The 21,899-nt window shown below is 35.0% G+C and overlaps 2 protein-coding genes across 2 annotated transcripts in view; both read left to right on the top strand.

Moving 5' to 3' along the window:
* The first annotated feature begins 3,204 nt into the window (after positions 1-3,204).
* Positions 3,205-4,281, top strand: LOC125787619 (uncharacterized). The gene is made up of 2 exons (XM_049472064.1): positions 3,205-3,617; positions 3,730-4,281. The coding sequence occupies exons 1-2, from the start codon at positions 3,243-3,245 to the stop codon at positions 4,279-4,281; spliced, it is 927 nt and encodes a 308-aa protein (XP_049328021.1). The 5' UTR covers positions 3,205-3,242.
* Positions 4,282-8,961: 4,680 nt separating this feature from the next.
* The window catches only part of ugt8 (UDP glycosyltransferase 8), an 85,378-nt gene continuing 72,440 nt past the window's right edge, over positions 8,962-21,899 (top strand). Inside the window, exon 1 of the mRNA XM_022681786.2 lies at positions 8,962-9,182. The gene's annotated coding sequence lies outside the window, so the exon portion shown is untranslated. The remainder of the gene's footprint in view (positions 9,183-21,899) is intronic.

Raw genomic sequence — 21,899 nt, forward strand, 5'->3', positions numbered from 1 at the left:
CCTACCAACTGCTTAGCAACATCATTGCAACCACTATGGATACCATAGCAACGTCTTGGCAACACCTTAGCAACACCATAGTAATCACCACAGGTACCATAGCAACGCCTTAGCAACCAACTAGCAACACCTAAGCAACCACCATGGATACCATAGCAACACCTTAGCAACCACCACAGACACCATAGCAAGCGCCTAGCAACATCATAGCAACAACCATAGTGATTGGTAAGAGCCATTTTAGCTGTGCAAACTTCCTGTGTTTTCTTTAGGAAAAGCACTTTCCTAGTTTTAGATTTATGATGTGACCACACTTTTATCTTCCTTTTCCTTCCTTTTTTTCTATTTCCCTCCCTCTTACCCAACTTACCCAAACTCTACATCAGACTACATCAACCTCTCTCTCTCTCTCTCTCTCTCTCTCTCTCTCTCTCTCTCTTTCTCTCTCTCTCACTTTCTCGGTTTCAGTTGGTGATTAAGTATTGATATCAGTCTCAAGTGTCTTAACTGATACTCAGCTGTACAGTTGCAGTCTGCCAGAAACACACACACACACACACACACACACACACACACACACCATTAAAGTACCTTCTTTAGTCATCCCAGAATTATTAATCTGTTTATTAACCCTGGTATACAAAATATATACTTAATTGCAGTTAAAACATATTGAGAAATGTCTAAGTATGCTGTAAATATACTAACAAATATATACTTAAATGTATTTAAGTATAAAAAAATATGTTAAATAAGTAAAAATATATAAAAAATATATATATAAAATATATATATATATATATATAATGTTTGAAAGTAAACTTTGATCATACTCGAGTACAATATAGTGTATTTAAAAAAAATAGACCGCTATGAAGTACACTTTTAGTTTAACGTAAATATTCAATATACCTCGAAAATACTTATTTGCAAATATACTTTTGTACATTTTTAGCAAAGTGTGTTTAAAACAACTGTTACAGTAGTTCACTTAACTTTTTAGAAAGTAAATTAAATTATATATACAATATATATATAATTTGGGTATTACATTAATATGTATTTTAACAGTTAAAATGTATTTCAATGCTATGTAATTATAATAAGGAACATATAAATATAAGTAAATTATAGTATATTATTTACAGTGTTACTGTAAATAACACATTTAAATATCAAATAAAAAATATAAAGTAAATTTGTAACCCGCTAAACATTGTAATACAGTATATTCAAATATATTTTTTATACCCAACGAAGTACATACTAGAAGTGTGCTACTTACAAAAGACCGGAACAAGAAGCATGTATATTTGTACTCACATATATTTAACATCAATTCTTAGTACATTTTTTTCTAATATACCTGGTGTATAATAAAACAGTGATACAGTTGTAATGCTCTAATAATTAAATGTATTATAAATAATTGTACTGTAAGCATATTTTAAAATATGGAGTTACATACATGAAGAAGTATATTTAAATGTTTAAATGTTACTTAAGTATATTTAAAATAGTTCAATTTTAGAACAGTTAAATACACTTAAATCACAATTTAAGTAATACTTTTGTACTATTTTTTGATAAGTACAAAACAAGTTGTTAATTTTAGCACTCTTTAAATATACTGATTAATATCTAGCAACTGCTAAGCAACACCATAGCAACCATCATGGATACCATAGCAATGCCTTAGCAACCACCTAGCAACACATTAGCAACACCATAGTAATCACCACAGATACCATAGCAACACCTTTGCAACTAACTAGCAACTAACTAGCAACATCATAGCAACCATCACAGACACCATAGCAACACCTTAGCAACCATGTAGCAACTGCTTAGAAACCACCTAACAACTGCTTAGCAACACCATAGCAACCACCACAGACACCATAGCAACGCCTTAGCAACCACCTACCAACACCATTGTAACCACCACAGATACCTTAGCAACCACCTGGCAACACCATAGCAACCACCACAGATATCATAGCGACACCTTAGCAACCACTTAGCAATACCTTTGCAACTGTATCATACATGAAGTAGTATATTTAAATGTTTAAATGTTACTTAAGTATATTTAAAATAGTTCAATTTTAGTACAGTTAAATACACTTATCACAATTTAAGTAAGACTTTTGTACTATTTTGTGATAAGTACAAAACAAGTTGTTCATTTTAGCACTCTTTAAATATACAGATATATATATATATATATATATATATATATATATATATATATATATATATATATATATATGGCTACAAGAACACTTTCGTGCACTATAGCACAATAATGTTTAGTATACTTTAATCTACTATTGTGACTTAATGTTATAAAGTCCAGTAAGTTTCCTGGTCAAAAAAACCCTGTGTGTGTGTGTGTATGTTTTATGTGTGTGTGTGTGTGTGTGTGTGTGTGTGTCTTCAGGGCGGGGTGCCAGTGCCCTTTGATATCTCTACGCCCTTCCCTAAGGTGCAGCAGCAGCAGCAGCAGTACACCACCTTTACCCCAATTAACCTTCCCTCATTCCCACTCTTAACTTCCGGTTCACACACACACACACACACACACACACACACACACGGTCACCTGACCCAGCCTTCCGCACACCTGCTGCTCCTAAACTTACAGTTTTTATTGATTGCTTTGACCTGTTTGAAGAAACTGGGAACCTCTCAGTCTTCATCATCACCATCTCAGCAGAGCAGAAGACACCTCTTGTAAATGTGTTAACCCATTCTCATTGGATTAACACAGTTTTCACACCCTTTTGCAAAACAGTTAACGCAGATGTCATTCAAGAAGTCCAAACTTCAGGAGTTTAACTTTGGTTACAGAACAGAAACCATAAGCTCCAAACTCTTAGACACTCCCTGATCATTATTACATCACTGAAAGCACCTGGTTGACACTTCTTCACAGAATATTTAAATTTGCAATCAGTCTGCAGGCCTGTGTTGTTCTTTGCAAGCATGGATCGAGGAGGTCTAATGCAGATGAGAGGAAGAGTGAGAGTAAGAGGTAGAGGGGTCAGAGGAAGAGGAGTCCGTGTGCGAGGTAGAGGTATAGCTGGAAGGGCTCAAGTTACCGATGAAATTCGGGCAACTGTGATTGATCATGTAAATCATGGCCTTTCATTGAGAGAAGCTGGACAGAGAGTCCAACCTGTTCTCAACAGAAACACTGTTGCATCCATTGTTAGAGTTTTTCAACAGGAGAACAGGTAATGTTGCTATACAGTATATACAGAAATACAGTATCTGCAGTGATATACATTACTTCGTGTAATTTTGTCCACATTTCATGTATTCTTTATAGAATCGAAAGACTACCAGTCGGTGGTGGTAGAGGGAGAATTTTTAATGCTGAACAGGAGGCAGCCGTTGTCAACATGGTTCTGGCAAATAATGCCATTAGGCTGCGTGAAATCAAGGCAGCAGTGATTGCTGATCAGGGAGTATTTAGGAACATCCATACTGTGAGTGAGGCCACAATTGACCGCGTCCTCCGAAGGAATCATATGGCCATGAAACAGCTCTATAGAGTTCCTTTTCAGAGGAACTCTGAAGCTGTGAAGGAGGCCAGATGCCAATATGTGGAGGTAAGGAAACACAACAGTACTATCCTCGTAATCCTTGTTATATTATGCAGTTACTGTAGAGTGAACTGGAGTCACTTTGACATAATTGTAATTTTGCCTTTGTATTATTTAGCGAATAATGGAGCTTGAAGCTGAGGGGGCACATCATATCTTCATTTATGTCGACGAAGCCGGCTTCAATCTTTGTAAAGTAAGGAGACGAGGAAGGAACCTCATTGGGAATAGGGCCACTATTACTGTTCCAGGGCAGAGGGGTGCCAATATAACTATGTGTGCTGCCATCTCCAATGATGGCGTCCTGTGCCATATTCCTACCATTGGCCCATACAACACTGAGCGTCTCATAGCATTCCTGAATGCCCTTTATGACATCCTGATCCCACCTCAGGAGCGAGGCCTGTTGAGGCCTGGCATGCCACGGTTCGTGATTATCTGGGACAATGTGGCGTTCCACCACTCTCGTATTGTGAATGAGTGGTTTGCAGTGCACTGTCGGATGATGGTACAATTTCTTCCTCCATACTCTCCGTTTTTAAATCCCATAGAGGAATTCTTTAGTGCATGGAGATGGAAGGTATATAATCACCGACCCTATGAACAGATGCCCTTGCTCAATGCAATGACAGAAGAGTATCACTTGTGGCTATCGCTTATACTCTTATAGTATAGACCTACTATAGTTTTTCGTTGTTTACTGTAAAATTCTGTGTTTTTTCATAATTTCTTACACAGTAATGGATTTTATTTTTATTTCCATGTATTTTCAGTTGGAATATTTCATTTGTCAGCCACAGTCTAAAAAAATTAAGCATTTTATTAATAAAATTTGCATCAAAGCATATCTGATTCTGGATGCATTTTTTTTGCTAGAGGGTAAATTTGACTACATACAGTCACATATAGACTACAATGACAAGCAATGGTCACTGATTCACACATGAGTGCTGTATTTTGTATTTTGTTGCCCAATGTGTAATGATTGATTGGAGGTGTTCATACACTTGTGTCAAATGTGAGTTGTTTGAAGGCTAAATTTGCTTTTGTTGCATATTTTAAAGGTTTTGACACTGGTTTGGCCTTTTGCAAACAAAATGTGTAATTTTGAACACTGTGTCACTGTTTAGGTCTCAGTGTTAACTGTTTCGAAAAATGTGAATTTGAGTCGACGGCAGCGTCAAAACAACCAATAAAAACTGTAAACACTTACTTGTGTGTGTGTGTGTGTGTGTGTGTGTCTGTGTGTGTGTGTGTGTGTTTTGGGGTAATGTGTGTGTGAGTGTGTTTGGGAAGTGTGTTTGTGTGTTGGGGGAATGTTTGTGTGTGTGTTGGGGGAGTGTGTGTGTGTTTGTGTGTAAGTGTATGTGTGTGTTGGGGGAATGTGTGTGTGTGTGTGTGTGTGTGTTTGTTTGGGAAGTGTGTGTGTGTGTGTCAGTGTGTTGGGGGAATGTGTGTGTGTGTGTGTGTGTGTGTTTGTTTGGGAAGTGTGTGTGTGTGTATGTGTGTGTGTGTTTGTGTGTGTGTGTGTGTGTGTGTGTGTGTTTGGGATGTGTGTGTGTGTGTGTGTGTCAGTGTGTTGGGGGAATGTGTGTGTGTTTGTGTGTGTGTGTGTCAGTGTGTTGGGGAAGTGTGTGTGTGTGTGTGTGTGTGTGTTAGTGTGTTGGGGGAATGTGTGTGTGTGTGTGTAATAACTGCAGATTTTATTAGTGTGGTTTATGATTGATTAAGGTCACATGGACATTCCTGCTGATGATAGGACAAAGTCTGCAGAGTCAACACACACACACACACAACCACACACACACACTCACACACAACCACACACACAACCACACACACACACTCACACACAACCACACACACACACACACACAACCACACACAAATATCCTACTGATATTTTTCCAATTAATCAAACAAACTTTAATATTAGACCAAAATAACCTGACTAAATATAGAAATCACTTTATAAATGATAATTTTGTGTGAAAAACCTTAATTAATTTTTTTTTAACCCATTCAGAGGTGTTTGACTTGTTTGTGTGTTTTGGGTCATTGTCCTGCTGCAGAACCCAAGTACACCTGAGCTTGAGGTCACGAACTGATGGCTGGACTGATGATTCTCCTTCAGGATTTTCTGATAAACAGCAGAATTCCTGCTTCCATATATTACAGCAAGTTATCCAGCAGCACCAGATCATCACTACATACTACCACCACCATGTTTTACTACATTCAGTATGATGTTCTAAAATTTCTGAAATCTGCAGTTCTTTAAATGTTGTTCTGGGTTCTTCTGTTTGGGACCTCCTGGATGAGTTGTTCATGCCCTTTTGGAGTAATTTTGTACGGTCGGCCGGTCACTCCTGGGAAGGTTCACCAGTGTTCCATGTTTTTCTCAATTAGTGAATAATAGTGAATCACTGTGGTTCTCTGGAGTCGCAAAGCTTTAGAAATGACTTTTTAACCTTTTCTAAACTGATAAATGATCTTTTATCTGCTTCATGTTGTCAGAAAGGTTCTGTTTAAGGGATTTTTGGATTCTCTGGCAGAAATCAGGCCTAGTTGATCTGTTGGATCTACAGTCCAACCGTATTAATATGATAAAAAGTTTTTTTTTTTCAGTTTTGAGGACTTTTATTGTAGTGGAGGTCTAAAGGAGGTGAGCTGTAGTTACTGCAGGAAAATTTTACCTTCAGTATCTCGACTTAAACTCCAGTAGAGACACGGTTCTGGTTCTTCATCCAGAACTGAGCATTAGCAACATGAAACCCTCCAACAGGAGAGAATCATCAATGATTCAAACACAATCCTCATCTCTCTCTCTCTCTCTTTTCTCTCTCTCTACCTCTCTCTCTTTCTACTTTTCTCTCTTTATCTCTTTCTCTCTCTACCTCTCTCTTTACCTCTCTTTACTTCTCTTGCTCTCTCTACCTCTCTCTCTCTTGATCTATCTGTCTTTACCTCTCTTTACCTCTCTCTCTCTACCTCTTTATCTCTTTACCTCTCTCTCTTTACCTCTCTTGCTCTCTCTACCTCTCACCTCTCTACATCTCTCTCTACCTCTCTCTCTTTACCCCTCTCTCTTTACCTCTCTCACACTCCTTACCTCTCTCTCTTTACATCTCTCTATCTCACTCTCTCTACCTCTCTCTTTCTATTTCTCTTTACCGCTCCTTACCTCTCTCTACCTCTCTCTTTCTATTTCTCTTTACCGCTCTTTACCTCTCTCTCTACCTCTCTCTTTACCTCTCTCTCTCTCTCTCTCTCTCTCTCTCTCTAAGTTTCTCTCTACCTCTTTACCTCTCTCTCCCTCTCTTTACCTTTCTTTACCTCTTTCAACCTGTTTCTCTACCTCTCTCCCCCTCTTTACCTTTCTTTACCTCTTTCAACCTGTTTCTCTATCTCTCTCTCCACCTCTTTCAACCTGTTTCTCTACCTCTCTCTACCTCTTTACCTTTCTCTACCACTCTTCCTCTCTTTACCTCTCTCTAGTTCTTTCAACCTGTTTCTCTACCTCTCTCTCACCCTCTTTACCTTTCTTTACCTCTTTCAACCTGTTTCTCTACCTCTCTCTCTCTATCTACCTCTTTCAACCTGTTTATCTACCTCTCTCTTTACCTCTCTCCCCCTCTTTACCTTTCTTTACCTCTTTCAACCTGTTTCTCTACCTCTCTCCACCTCTTTCAACCTGTTTCTCTACCTCTCTCTACCTCTTTACCTTTCTCTACCACTCTACCTCTCTTTACCTCTCTCTAGTTCTTTCAACCTGTTTCTCTACCTCTCTCCCCCTCTTTACCTTTCTTTACCTCTTTCAACCTGCTTCTCTACCTCTCTCTCTCTCTACCTCTTTCAACCTGTTTATCTACCTCTCTCTTTACCTCTCTCCCCCTCTTTAACTTTCTTTACCTCTTTCAACCTGTTTCTCTACCTCTTTTTCTACCTCTTTACCTTTCTCTATCTCTCTCTTTACCTCTCTCTACCTCTTTCAATCTGTTTCTATACTTCTCTTTCTCTCTCTATCAATTCAATTCAATTCATTTCAATGTAGCTTTATTAGCATGACTGCAAGTTACAGTGTTGCCAAAGTATTTTAACAATTAACAACAACAAAGATATGAACATACATAACAGACATGATAACATTTATAACAAAAAGAATCATTATGTTTCTTATAATAATTATACCATTTATCAATAATTATAATTATATAATAATAATCACTTTCTCTGGGATGGGGTCCCCAGAAGTTTAGAGGTCTTTTTTTTTTTTTTAGGTGTTACCCACTGTCTCTCAGGCTGTGACATATTTGACGTATTTGGTTTCTCTATTTCTGTATCTCTTTCTCTTTATCTCTCTCTCTCTCTCTCTCTTTCTACCTCTCTCATATTTTTGTCAATGTGAAGAAGCTTTATTGGCATGACTATAGTAAATTACAGTGTTGCCAAAGCGTTAATTAATTGATTAATTGAAAAAAAAAACACTTTATCAGTTAACATTGATGCATATATAACAATTCACAAAACAATTCAAGTTAATTACACATTAATTACCATTGTAATTGACTGTTTGGATATTTGCTTTGGATATTTACCTCTCTCTCTTTCTACCCTTCTCTCTCTACCTCTCTCATCCCTCTCTCTTCCTCTCTTTCTCTTTATCTCTCTCTTTCTACCTGTCTCTTTACCTCTCTCTCTTTACCTGTTTTATTTTCCCTTTCACTCTGTTTCTTTCTCTCTGCATCTCTCTCTCTCTCTTCAATTTTCTCTTAGGCTCTTTCTCTAACTTTGTTTCTCTCTTTCCATCTCTCTGTCTCTTTCTGTATGTCTCTGTTTCTCTCCCTTTATATGCATTTCTTTCCTTTCCTGTCTTCACCTTTTATTTCTATCTCTCTACCTCTCTCTCCCTACCTCTCTCTGTACCTTTCTGTCTGTCTCTCTCTCTCTCTTTCCCTCTCTGTCTACCTCTCTTTTTCTACCTCTCTCTCTCTGTCTCTCTCTGCTCTGTATCTCTGTAGTTCTGTAGTTCCAAGACTACAGGTCTCTATAGGTAAATCTATACGTGAATAACCGCGAGATATTTATAGTAAAAAGACGCTAAAAAAAACAAAAGCGTCCACCTGGTTGCCTAGCAATCACCTGCGTTCTTTAACCCCGCCCTCCCGCCCTTCCTCCTGCTGCTGCCGCCGCCGCCGCCTCACTCCCGAATGCAGTTCCACCCAATCAGAACGCGCAGCGCAAGAGCCGGGGCGCGACTAGCCAATCACAGCGCGAGCGGGCGGTACCACCGGCCAGCCCCCCCAAGCGGTGAGTCTGTAAGCCCCGCCCCTCCGCTCCTCGCTCCTCCGCTCGGGTGAGTCTGGAGGGTCACTCCGCCGCCCGCAGCTCCGCGGCTCGCGCTCAGGTTCACACCGAGCCCGCAGATACCCGGATTAACACACCTGTAACATCCGAAACGAGCCAGGAGCGCGAGGACGAGACTCTTACCTGCCTTACCTGCCTCACCAAGATCACCTGTTTCATCAGGATCACCTGTTTCACCAAGATCACCAGGATCACCTGGCCCAGGTAAGGCTGAGACTTTAACCCGAGGCGGTTCTGGCTGAAGGACACCTGATAGCAGGTCAGCAGGAGGGTTCAATTCTTCACCAGTAGATTCAGAAACGGATCAAAACTACACTAAATATACAGCTCAAAAAAAAAAATTAAGAGAGCACTTCAGTTTCTGAATCAGTTTCTCTGATTTTGCTATTTATAAGTATATATTTAAGTAAAATGAACATTGCTTTTTTATTCTATAAACTACAGACAACATTTCTCCCAAATTCCAAATAAAAATATTGTCATTTAGAGCATTTATTTGCCGAAAATGAGAAATGTATGAAATAACACACACACACACACACACACAAAAAGATGCAGAGCTTTCAGACCTCAAATAATGCAAAGAAAACGAAAAGCTCATATTCATAAAGTTTTAAGAGTTCAGAAATCAATATTTGATAGAATAACCCTGGTTTTTAATCACAGATTTTTTATTCATGCATCTTGGCATCGTGTTCTCCTCCACCAGGCTTACACACTGATTTTAGATAACGTCATGCTTTACACTCCTGGTGCAAAAATTCAAGCAGGTCAGCTTGGTTTGATGGCTTGTGATTTCAGAGGTTTTCAATTGAGTAAAATCAAAGAAACTCATCACTCTTAAGTGGTCTCTTTTTTTTTACAGAGCTGTATATGTGTACTTAATTAGAAGTTAATTAAAACATTAAAACAAGACACCTAAAAATGTGGGTGTGAAATGTGTCGTTAATTAACTACTGAGGTTACTGGTAGTGCAGGTATTAAATATCCCTTTGTTTGAATCTACTTTTACCCAAGATTTAATTTCATTAAACTACTGATCCAAAATCTTGTTTTAGGGCAAAAAGAGTATTAATGCTCTTTAGTTAGTATAAAAATAGCATTAGACACTGAAAGTAGTAAAAAAATAGAAGTAGAAGCTTCAATTGCAAACTCTGCCCTTAAGAAGTTTCTAATTATGTGTCTAATTTTATTTTTTACCTCACAATGATTTTTTTGTAATTAAACTAATTACATTCGCATTTCAGTAGAATATGATGAATGGACCAATAGAAAGTCTCTAAAATTAGCTTATATATACTATTTTTTACATTGACTTCCATTGGAGATGCTTGTTTTTTTTTATTGGACAGCCATGCTATGGTCTTATTGTCTGTATTCTCTAGAAAGTCATTGATTTTGACCCAAATTTTTTATTTAAGAATCAAAATTTTTGTCTAGGGACCTGACTTTTTTTTTCCATCATAGAGAAATTTAAGTTTTTAGCTAAAAATATACCAATTTCTAAAGGCAACTGTTGTTGTCTAATGTTGTAATTTGTTGCATATAACCCAAATATACAGAGATTTAGGTCCAATTATTAGCTTTATTAGTTTTAGTTTTAAAATAAAATCAGGAGTAAAAGTAAAATTAAATGCTTAGAAAACCCTAAACATAGGCTTTGATGGCAAACTTCATGCTTAGGGAGTTTTTAGATGTTTAATTTTGCTTTTACTCAAGTTAAACAAATTAAACCAGCTATCTGTGTAAAATGAGCTTCAAAACATTAATTCTAGTACTAAAACACTTATTACACCTAAATAGTGCTATTGCACGTTAGTTCATGTTGTAATTCAAGCTAAAACATACTATAACATACTAAAAACTAAATATATTAAATATACTAATTCAGTATGCTAATAAACTTAAGTGTCTTAGTACTAGTACTACTTATGGGTAGTATAAGAACCTAAATAAGTGAATTAGTACTACATATGTGAGCTATTCCTCTCTTGTGGAGCTAATTTTAAGCTAAAATGCTACTTTTAAACAATAATATTTGTTTTAAATAATAACAAGTCAAGTCAATTAGAATGTTTGATTTGTTAAAATTGTAGCTATGTTAAGCATAAAAGTTACCATAGATATTGAAATGAAGAATTTTAGATTTTAACTTTAGAAGTAAAATCTAGCATCTTAAAACTCTTTACATAGTTGTTTTTTTAGTTGTTGAAGCTTCTGAATGCGCTAAAGTATATGAATTCTACTTAAATGTTTTAGAGATTATTTGTGCTTGTACTGAAATACTGATTATTATTATTAGTTTTAAAACAAGCAATTTCTCTGTTGTGGAGCTAGTTTTATACTTAAAACTAGTTTTAGACCATAATTTTAGTTTTAAACCATAATAAGTTGAGTAAAAGTAGAAAATTAGCCTTTCTGAGTTTCTACTGAAATACTGATTAAATTATTTTTGTATTAATTTTAAACCTAAAACATTATAAGTAGAAGTAAAATTGGATAGACAACATCTTAGGAAACATCTTAAAGAATCTTTGAGGAGTTTTTTTTTATTTTATACTTTCAGAATAGTACATAGTAGAATAGAAACTAAAGTGTATTGGAACTGTTAGGTGATATTCTTTTGGAGTTTTGGAGCTCATTTGTACACTGAGATATTAGTATTTTTAAGTTTAAAACAACAGTAATTGAGTAAAATTAGTGCACATTGTGCTTTTAAAGCTTTAAAAAAACTGTACATTTAGCATTTGTAGCAATCATCAAAACAAAAAAAATAAAGAACTGGGAAAAACCCATGTTACAGCAATGAACTAGTTCTTAACTTTCTTCAGCCTAAATATGTACAATGTAAAAAAAAATGTTAGAAGTTAAAAGTTAGAAGTTATTTTAGTCAGTATTTTAATCAAGCTAGTATTAGAGCTTTGCTTCCATGTCCCTGTGTTGACAGTCAACCTCAAACTTGTTTGTCAGGCCTTGAGTTTTTCCTAATTTTGACTCGCTTAAGCACTGTTTTCGGTCCGGTCATTTCCATAACTGTGAACTCTGTGAGATTTTATCTGTTTAACAAAGTGGACCAAAGTGAGGACCGAGAGGCAGGTCCCCATAATGTTTTAGAACTGGTTTTGCACTAAAATAGCATTATTACCTAATTTTCTTTAGTTGTCTATATTGTTTTGTTTTTTAATACGTTAAATGCTTACAACAGCACTGATTATAAATATATTCATACGTAAACACTTAAAACAAATAGTCTTTTTTAGCTACATGTTTGTTGATTTTTAGTTTACTACATAATTTAAACACACAAACTGTTGCTTACACTGTGTCTAAATGTGTTGATGAATGGACCAATGGAAATACTTTAAAATGACCTTAAATGAAGGTTTTATCTCTCTTCTGTAAAGGTTAATTATTTATTAAATTAATGATCAATCAATCAACCTTTATTTAAACTCAAAGTACATTAAGGGTGGCCCTCATTTACAATGTAGCCGAGAAATTACATAGGGAAGGGATTGACAAAAAAAAATATAGAGAATAAATAGATAATAAAAAAACAGCATTTTAATAAGATATATAAGATAATAGTAAAAAAAAAAAACTAAAGATCTAAAACAAATAAGGTAAAAATAAGAATTTAAGAGTAGGAATAATAAAATCATAGGTGAAAAAATGTAAGGTAATAAAACTAATAAAATGCAACTAAAGTTGAATAAATAAAACTAAACACATAAAAGAGTAAAATATAAATAAGCAATAACTAAAAACAATAAAAGAAAAGAAATTTGAAAAAAAAAAAAAACAGCTAAAACAAACCAAGATTAAAAACAAAGTTGACTAAAAAATCAAAAAAACAAAAACTAAAAACATACCAAAGATCATAAAAAACTAAAATCAGCTAAAAAGGTGGCAGGCTGAATAAAAGTGGCTAAAGTTTAAAATGATACTCATATTTTGGGCAAATATGATGAATGGACCAAGAGAAATTCTTCAAAATTTGCTTAAATAAACTTGTTTTACATTGACTTCCATTGAAAATTAAGCATTAAAAATGCTTTTTGTTTCTTGGAGATTTTTAATGTTTTTTATTAAACAGCAACAATATGGTTTTAGGTACTTGCAGCACACGAATTGGAACTGTATGCTCGAGAAAGTCAAAAATTGGACCTCAGTTATTTTTTTATATTTTTAGATAACTAGTTCTAGAAAATGAACACTTTTAGCTAAAAATATACCAATTTCTTAAGACAACTGTTGCTGTCTTTGTCTAATTTTGTAATTTTGTTGGATATACGGATATACGAACAAGTATATAGAGTTTTGGCTGCAATTATTAGCTTTTTTTTAGTTTTAGTTTTAAAATAAAAATCATTAGTAAAAGTAAATTTAAACACTTAGAAACTAGTAAATAAATGAATGTGAGTATTTTTAGTTTAAAACAACCATACTAATCTGACTAGAAGTCAAATTAGACACTTAAAAACTCATTAGGTACCCATTTTAGAGAGTTGGAGTCCTCATAAAGTTCTTAAACTTCTTAAACCTCGTAAGCCTCATGAACTGCAACATCAAGCCTCATGTGTAACTCAGCGTTTTTTGCCTCCTACATCATTTTGTGGCCATTTTGTGTTTCCTCATGAATATTTAAGCAGGATTGAGGTAGGGTGATACTTGGCCTTCCAGTGGGGGTGGGAGGGTGGAGGCTGACATTCAACCCCCGTCTTGCTTTAACACCGATCTAAAAGACCAGTGGAGACGTTTGTCAGGAACCTTCATGAACCGAGAGAAACTTTAAAATAAGAAACAGCTTAAAAATGATGAGTTTCTTTGATTTTACCAAATTAAAAACCTCTGGAAAATAATAATCAAGAGGAAGATGGATGATCACAAGCTGATCCTCAAACTCTCTATTATTTTAGGGCCATATCGCCCACCCCTATATGGTGATACTGTGCTTTATAGGGGTGGGCGATATGGCTCTAAAATAATATCACGATATTTCAGTGTATTTTTGCGATAACGATAAACTATGAGGAATATATAATAATATATAGTATAATAGGTATATGGTATAATAGTATAACAGAATAATCATAATGTGGCAAAATAAATAATATAGCATAAAATTATATAATGCAGCAAATAATATTGCAGAATATTTAGAGCATGCATATAAACTGCAAACTAAAACAATTATACAATAAATACACCTAAAATATTCACAGTAAATAATAGACTACTTTTAAGACAGAACAGCGCTATTATCACGATTTGGATTTTTAATATCATGATATTTCTGCGTCACAATATATTGTATACGATGTAATATTGCCCACCCCTAGTGCTTTATTTACGTTTCTCCCCAATGCTGAGTGACTCAATTTTGCTCAATGTGGCTCAGAGCTGATTTTTTTAACTCTGTGTGAACGTGCCAAATCTGAATCCATGCTTCTCTCGTTTTGTTTTTTTACGCATTAGCATTAGCGCTACGTGCTTCTCTCTCGTACCCACACTGCATCTCTCAGTGCAGCTGTGCAAAAAATAGCTATAGCTGCAAAAAAAAAAAAACAGCAAAAGCAAACCACCTGGACATTTTTTTTTTTACCTCCTCGACCTGAGCATGAACTTCATACCAGCTGTTTCCTGTTTCTCCACTCCAGCAAAAGATGCTCCACATATGAGCTGCTAACCTTAAGGCATCCATTTGTCTCCTGCACTTTTTCAAAAGCCAGTTTTGGTCCCCTGCAGTTTTTATGGTTAAGAACCAGTCACGCTATATTAAATAGAGACAGATCAAGCACTAGGACCCAGCAGAAAACCACCGCTCAATTTCTCCCATTCTCTTGTCAAAATAATTCAATTTCTGCTTTTTTTTTAAATCAGGTTATATAATGTTATGTAAGGTAATGCAATGTTATAATGTTGTGTAAATGAGGGTGAAAAAGAAAGCTTCTAGGTTGTAGTTTAGCTACAACCTAGAATATCGCCCTTGTTCGTCGTCAGATGCAAGCTTTTACAGTATATATATATTTTTTAATTTGTAGTCCTAGAAACAATTGTTTAACCAGTGACTTAAATGTATTTATTTATTTTTATATTTAGACATTTCAATTAAAATGTAAAAAATGTTTAAAGGTGCAATATGTAACTTTGTCTAAGGTTTAATAAGTATTTATACATTTGTATTTGGTAGATCAACGGTCGTAGATCAGCACAGCAGTGCCAATATTACACGTTATAGCACGAACCTCGTGTATTATTGCGATTAAAATGCAGTTCCAATATCGTTGTTTTTTGAGCGATTTTGAGTTAAAGAGGACGAGAAAATGCTGATCTGTTTGTTTATAAAAACCCGAGTTAAACGAGAGTTAAAATAGTTCCATTTCTGCTCTGTTTGTAGCTGCGCTGTTTGGCTTGTAAGCGCTGCATCGTCGCTAGGTTCGGTTACAGTGCGTTATCGGCTGATTCTCCCATTCTCTTGTCAAAATAATTCAATTTCTGCTTTTTTTAATCAAAAATCAGGTTATATAATGTTATGTAAGGTAATGCAATGTTATAATGTTGTGTAAATGAGGATGAAAAAGAAAGCTTCTAGGTTGTAGTTTAGCTGTAATATTGCTTTGAGGTCAATATTACACAAATGGCTTGAGTCATTAGAAAAGGTGGCATCTGCTTGATTTATTGAAAGATACATTTAAAAAATAAAAATTAAAGATAGAAAAGGTAATTTTACAGCGATTATTATTATTTTTTAAAATATTGCATTAATAAATGTCTATTCAAGCATTAATAACATGTGTTCCCTTTTCATGGCGCTGCCATGAAAAGACATTAATTGTATGAGTGAATTACTGAATACTGAATTACATGTAAGCAGGGCGTCCTGAACGGCATTAATGTGGTTTGATCAAGGCAAACATGAGACGACATGTTGATTTTAATGTGTGTGTGTGTGTGTGTGTGTGTGTGTGTGTTAGCAAGGTGTGTACATCACCACGTGAGTTCAGAACAGCAGAGTCTATGACAGCAGTTCTATTTTTAACAGTCATGCTGGCTTGGCTTTCTGTGTTAAAAGCTGAGTGTGTGTGTGTGTGTGTGTGTGTGAGTGTGTGTGTGTGTGTGTGTGAGTGTGCGTGTGTGTGTGTGTGTTGTGAGTGTGTGTGTGTATGGGCGGGGGGAGGAGGTGTAGTAGATCAGTCCTGTTTGACAGGTTTGAGGACTAATAGCTCTGTCTTGTTTGTATTCTAAAGTCTAAAGTTTGTACTTCCTGTATTGAAGGCAGGGGGGGGGGGGGGGGGGGGTTGTTTATATATGCAACCTTAGGCCTGCTGGATAATATGTATACCACTGATTTATTCAAAATATAATAGTAAAATAAATAATTTATGCATAACTTTTTATACATTATTGTTTATAGAGCAATGGATTAAACAAAAACATCTATATTGTGTAGACAGTATAATAATAATAATAATAATAATAATAATAATAATAATAATAATAATAATAATAATAATAATAATAATAAACTTAAAGGAGCAATACATAACATTGTTAAAGGTTCAATAAGTAGTTATAAGTAGTGGTGTCGCAACAATATTTTCTGTGATTATACATTATACCACAGTTAAATCCAACCCTGCAATGTGATTGGCTGAGAGGCGTTCTATGAGGGACATTATCAGCCAGTAATGCACTGTAACTGAAGCTCTCCATGTACAGTATTACTCCGCCACATACAGGTAGGTCACTAAGCAACGATGCTAAACGAAGCGCTTACACTGTGTAGACAGTATAATAATAATAATAATAATAATAATAAAACTTAAAGGAGCAATACGTAACATTGTTAAAGGTTCAATAAGTAGTTATAAGTAGTGGTGTCGCAACAATATTCTGTGATTACGCATTATACCACAGTTAGTTCCGACCCTGCAATGTGATTGGCTGAGAGGCGTTCTATGAGGGACATTATGAGCCAGTAATGCACTGTAACCGAAGCTCTCCATGTACAGTATTACTCCGCCACATACAGGGAGGTAACCTAGCAACGATGCTTGGCGAATTTAGGGTCAAACTCAGTGGTGCAAATAACTTGCATTAAAAATAATAACGCGTTATTGATTTCAAATTAATTACGTGCATTAACGATTTACCGTTGACCGCCCTATAAAAGTTATAAAAGTTATTATTTTAAGACTTAATTTAGAGATTTAATTCAATTAATTAATTTTTATATTTAGACATTTGAATTGTAATGTAAAAAATGTTTAAATGTGCAATGATGTGTGCAATATTTTATTTGGTAATATAAGTAATTATAAGTTAATAGTTTAAACATTATCATTATCTCAACAGGCCACTGATTTATTTAGAATTTAATAGAAAAATAATGGGTTTATACATTATACATTTTTAATTTTATTTAATTTAATTTCTTAATATTTAGAAGACATTTCTGAAATTGTATTTGCAAAAAATTTTTTTAAAGGTGCAGTAAGTAACACTGTTAAAGATTTAAAGTTATTATTTAGTAGTATAATTAATAATAATTATTAGTAGTAGTAATTAATAGTTTTACTTGTATTTTTTTTTAAATATATCACATCCTAAAAAAAATAATTGCAATAAAATATACTGTCTCTTTACAACCGTTGAAAGTCACTATATGATTTCATTATAATATACAATATTTAAAATATTATAGCCAAATATTGGATTTACGCATCCTACTGATTGAAGTTTAATCACCCCAACAACATTGTGTTTTAAATTGAATAACATTTACGATATACTGAACCTTTAGAAAAAATGACTTATTGCATATTTAAAAATGTCCAAATCCCGGTGATGCAACTTGCCATCAGCTGCCGGAGCCCTGAGAGAGCACAATTTGAGTGGGTTGGGTAATTGGCCTTGTAAATTAGGGAAAAAAAATGGAATAAAAATTAGAAACTCGGGTGGTACGACTCCATACTGTTTTTTCTTGCCTTTCTTGCTACGGCTGTATTCAAATGCAAGAGGCTCAGTGACGTTTGCATTTCTTTGCATAGGGAATAATAGTCCCTCAGTCCTTCACCCTCTGGTTTCCCCCTCGCCCGCTCATCGTCTTTTTTTTTATTATTATTATTATTTTTTAAATATGTAGTCCTAGAAACATTTGTTTAAATCGGTGACTTAAATGTATTTATTTATTTTTAAATTTAGACATTTTAATTGAATTTGAAAAAAAAATTTAAAGGTGCATTAAATGGTTAAATGAAGCTGGAAAGCCTTGATGTTCACATGTTCATGTAGTAAGACAGACGGAGAAACTACAAACGGAGAAAGTTCAGCACTGTTACTGCTACTCTCTCTAGGCGTGGTAAGGTCCTGTAAAGATGATTGCAAGAGCACAGCGCAGAATGATCAATGAGGTGAGGAAGAATCCTCAAGGGATTCAAGGGATAAGCAAATACATATTTTCACATTGCACAGCAGAATTGGTTTTTGTGAGTTGGGGGGTGGGGGTGGGGGGGATGGGGTGTTTACGCCTGCCTCAGTCCCCCCATCTGGAACCAGCCCTGTTGTTAACCATAGATTTCTAATGGTTTAATAATCAGTAACCAAGTAAATGGCAATTCTCAGGGGTCCAAGCAGAGCTCCCAAATGTATTTATTTTTTCTGCTAGGACTGTTGTGTATAAAATTTGTCATTGTTAATCAAACATTTCTAATTGTTCCTTAATTAGCATTCTAGTCAATTATTAAGGGTCCATACATTGCACTCCACTCTTTTTATAGGGCTGTTGTATATTATGTTTTTTCCTTGGAACCACTGGCGGTTTCTGGCTGATGGTGACCTGAGTGTGACAAAATAAACAAATGATGATAAATGTATGTTTATTATATTAATAACCCTAAAACATAAACGAATGCCTCTGATCATGTTTCTCTGACCACATAGTAAATATTGGGTTGCCAAGGCCAAGGTCCTTAGATTAAAATTTGCGGTTATTTGGTGTTTGGTGGTGTTTTATTATCAAATGCGACACTATTGTTTATTCACTTTTCTTTTAGAACTTTTGAATAGCAAATTTCTATTTATTTTATTACAGTTCTTTATTAACCCATATTTTATAATCCACCTGTGGTTCCTGACTTTCCTCTTTTGCTTTAACTTGGAAACACTCAGTTTGCCAGTTTGCATGGCTTTGCATGTAGTTACTGATTAGCAATTCTTAGGAAGTAATAAAAGCCACAGAGCACGAGGGGTTAAAGTAGTGAAAGCCTTGTTACTAGTGACTTCCTGGTGAGTTACCACACAGAATTTGTACTGAAATGAACTAATATAAAATTTATTTCTAAAATATAACTAAAATATATTTAATTGTTAGTTATTAAATGCAGTAATTAAGTAAGTATAGCAGTTCTTATGGGTCCAGGCAATGTGCTACTATTTTGTCCTTTTACTTTTAGGAGTAAATTAGGTGTAAATATAGTAGAAATTCAATGATCACAAGTCATATCAGTAATCTAGTAATTTGTTTTCTTTTGTTTTCTTTTTACACTTTTTAAATGTTTAACACTTTTTAAATGTTTTTATACATTTTATTAATTAAAGAGAAGTAAAAAAAAACTATCCAAACCAATCTAGCGTTGTGTGAAAATCCCTCTGTGGAGGAATTTTTTTTCCACTTCCTGTTTAAGATCATCCAAAGCATCTCAATCAGACGTTAAACTAGACCACTCCTCCAAAACCTTCATTTAGTTTTTTTTTTTAAGTCTTTCAGAGGTGGACTTGTCGTTTGTGTGCTTTGGGTCATCGTCCTGCTGCAGAACCCAAGTACTCCTGAGCTTGAGGTCACAAACTGATATACGCGATATTCTCCTTCAGGATTGTCTGGTAAACAACAGAATTCCTGCTTCCATCTATTTATTACAGCAAGTTATCCAGCAGCCCCAGATCATCACTACATACTACCACCACCATGTTTTACTACGTTCAGTAAGATGTTATTTTTCTGAAATGATGTGTTAATAGTTTTACGCCAGATGAAACAGGAAACACACTTTCCAAAAAGTTCCACTTTAGTCCAAAGAATATTTACTTAAAGTTCTGGAGATCATCATCATGATGTTTGTTGGTAAATGTGAGACGGGTCTCTGTGTTGTTTTTGGTCAGCAGTGTTTTTTATTATGTAATTCTCCCATGGAGACCATTTTCACCAAGTCTCTTTCTCTTTTATTATTGAATCATTAGCACTGATCTTAACTGAGGTTGTAAGAGAGAGCTGCAGTTCTTTAAATGTTGTTCTGGGGTCTTTTGTCTGTGACCTCCTGGATGAGTTGTTCATGCCCTTTTGGAGTAATTTTGTTCGGTCAACCGGTCACTCCTGGGAAGTTTTACCAGTGTTGCTTGTTTTCCCCATTTGTGACTTTGTTTTCTCATCTGTTTTTGAGTTTTATCAGATTGGTGCATATTGTGTTGCTATTTGAGATCTTTTATCTGCTTCATGTTGTTGTCAGACAGGTTCTATTTAAGTGATTTCTTGATGCTACGGGTCTGGCAGTAATCAGGCCTGGTTAGTGTGGTTAGTAGTGAAATGAAACTCAGCTTTCCGAAAGGTTTGATTAATCACAGTTAATTTATGGAGGGCAAACACTTTTTCACACAGGGCTAGATTAGTTTGAATAGTTTTTTTTTTCCCATAATAATTGAAAACATTATTAAAAAATATATTTATATAAGTTTGTTCGATGATCTGACAAATATCAGTGTGACAAAAATGCAAGAGCAGAATAAATTGTTCACACTACTGTATATATATATATATATATTTTTTTTTTTTTTCTTTTGGGGCTATTGTATCTATTCAATTTCAATAAAAGTTCTACTAAATGTTATTTTTAAACCTCTTAAACTCTTTAAAACAGAGCATAAGGGGTTAAAGCCCTGCAAACTACTGACCTGAAATTTATTTAATAAAGTAATCAAGTAATTGTCCATTTTTGGGGACGGCCACTTTACTGTTATTTATTTATTTATTTATTTACTTTTAGGATTATTGTTTAGCAAATGTTAAAAACGCTCTACTAAATTTCATTACCAAAGTGATCCAAGAAAACAGGCTAATAAATATTTGTTTATTGTAGTAAAACGCTGCTACTAAAAACCTACACTAATACAATAGTGTTTAGATACAGCTGCAAGAAAAAGTATGTGAACCCTTCGGGATTACTTGGATTTCTGCGTAAATTGGTCATTATTAAATGGTTTCTGATCTTCATCTAAGTCACAACAATAGACAAACACAGTCTGCTTAAACTGATACCATACAAAAAAAATGATATATGTGTTTGCATGGTTTTACAAACCTTTTTGAGTTAGAATTTTGAATTTTTTTGCTAATGAACGTGAAGACGTGTGTTTGTAAGCCCTGCCTCAACCGTATTTTAGCTTTATGACAAAAAAAAAAAACATACAGTTAAAACAGCACAGGGCATAAACATTAAAACGGTTGTTAAACTGGAGGTACAGTAACAGTTAAAAGTTTTGACACACCTTAAATTCTTTATTTTGTAGATTAACGCTAAACTTGTCCAAACGTTGAGGAAAAACATATTAAATTATTTAGCATAGGCCTGGAAAATAATTCGATATCTGTATTTATCGCGATAAGAAATGTTTCAATAATGGTGACATCATTTTTGTGGTATGTTGATATGTATCATTTACACAAGTAATTAAGCCGAAGAGATTTGGGTTGAGGGAGGCAGGTCTAATTCAGTGGTTCGGCTTTCGAAGGTCTGACAAACTTCAGACTTCAGTTTGCTGCAGGTTGTGCCGGAGCGTGGAGCCGACCAGCGGCGGTAATACATCTAATCTGTTCCACCCGGAGACTGTGAAAAAGATGGACGCCGTGTCGCCGTTCCCATTCAT

This window comes from Astyanax mexicanus, chromosome 25 (assembly GCF_023375975.1).
Source record: "Astyanax mexicanus isolate ESR-SI-001 chromosome 25, AstMex3_surface, whole genome shotgun sequence".
NCBI classification, from domain to species: Eukaryota; Metazoa; Chordata; class Actinopteri; order Characiformes; family Acestrorhamphidae; genus Astyanax; species Astyanax mexicanus.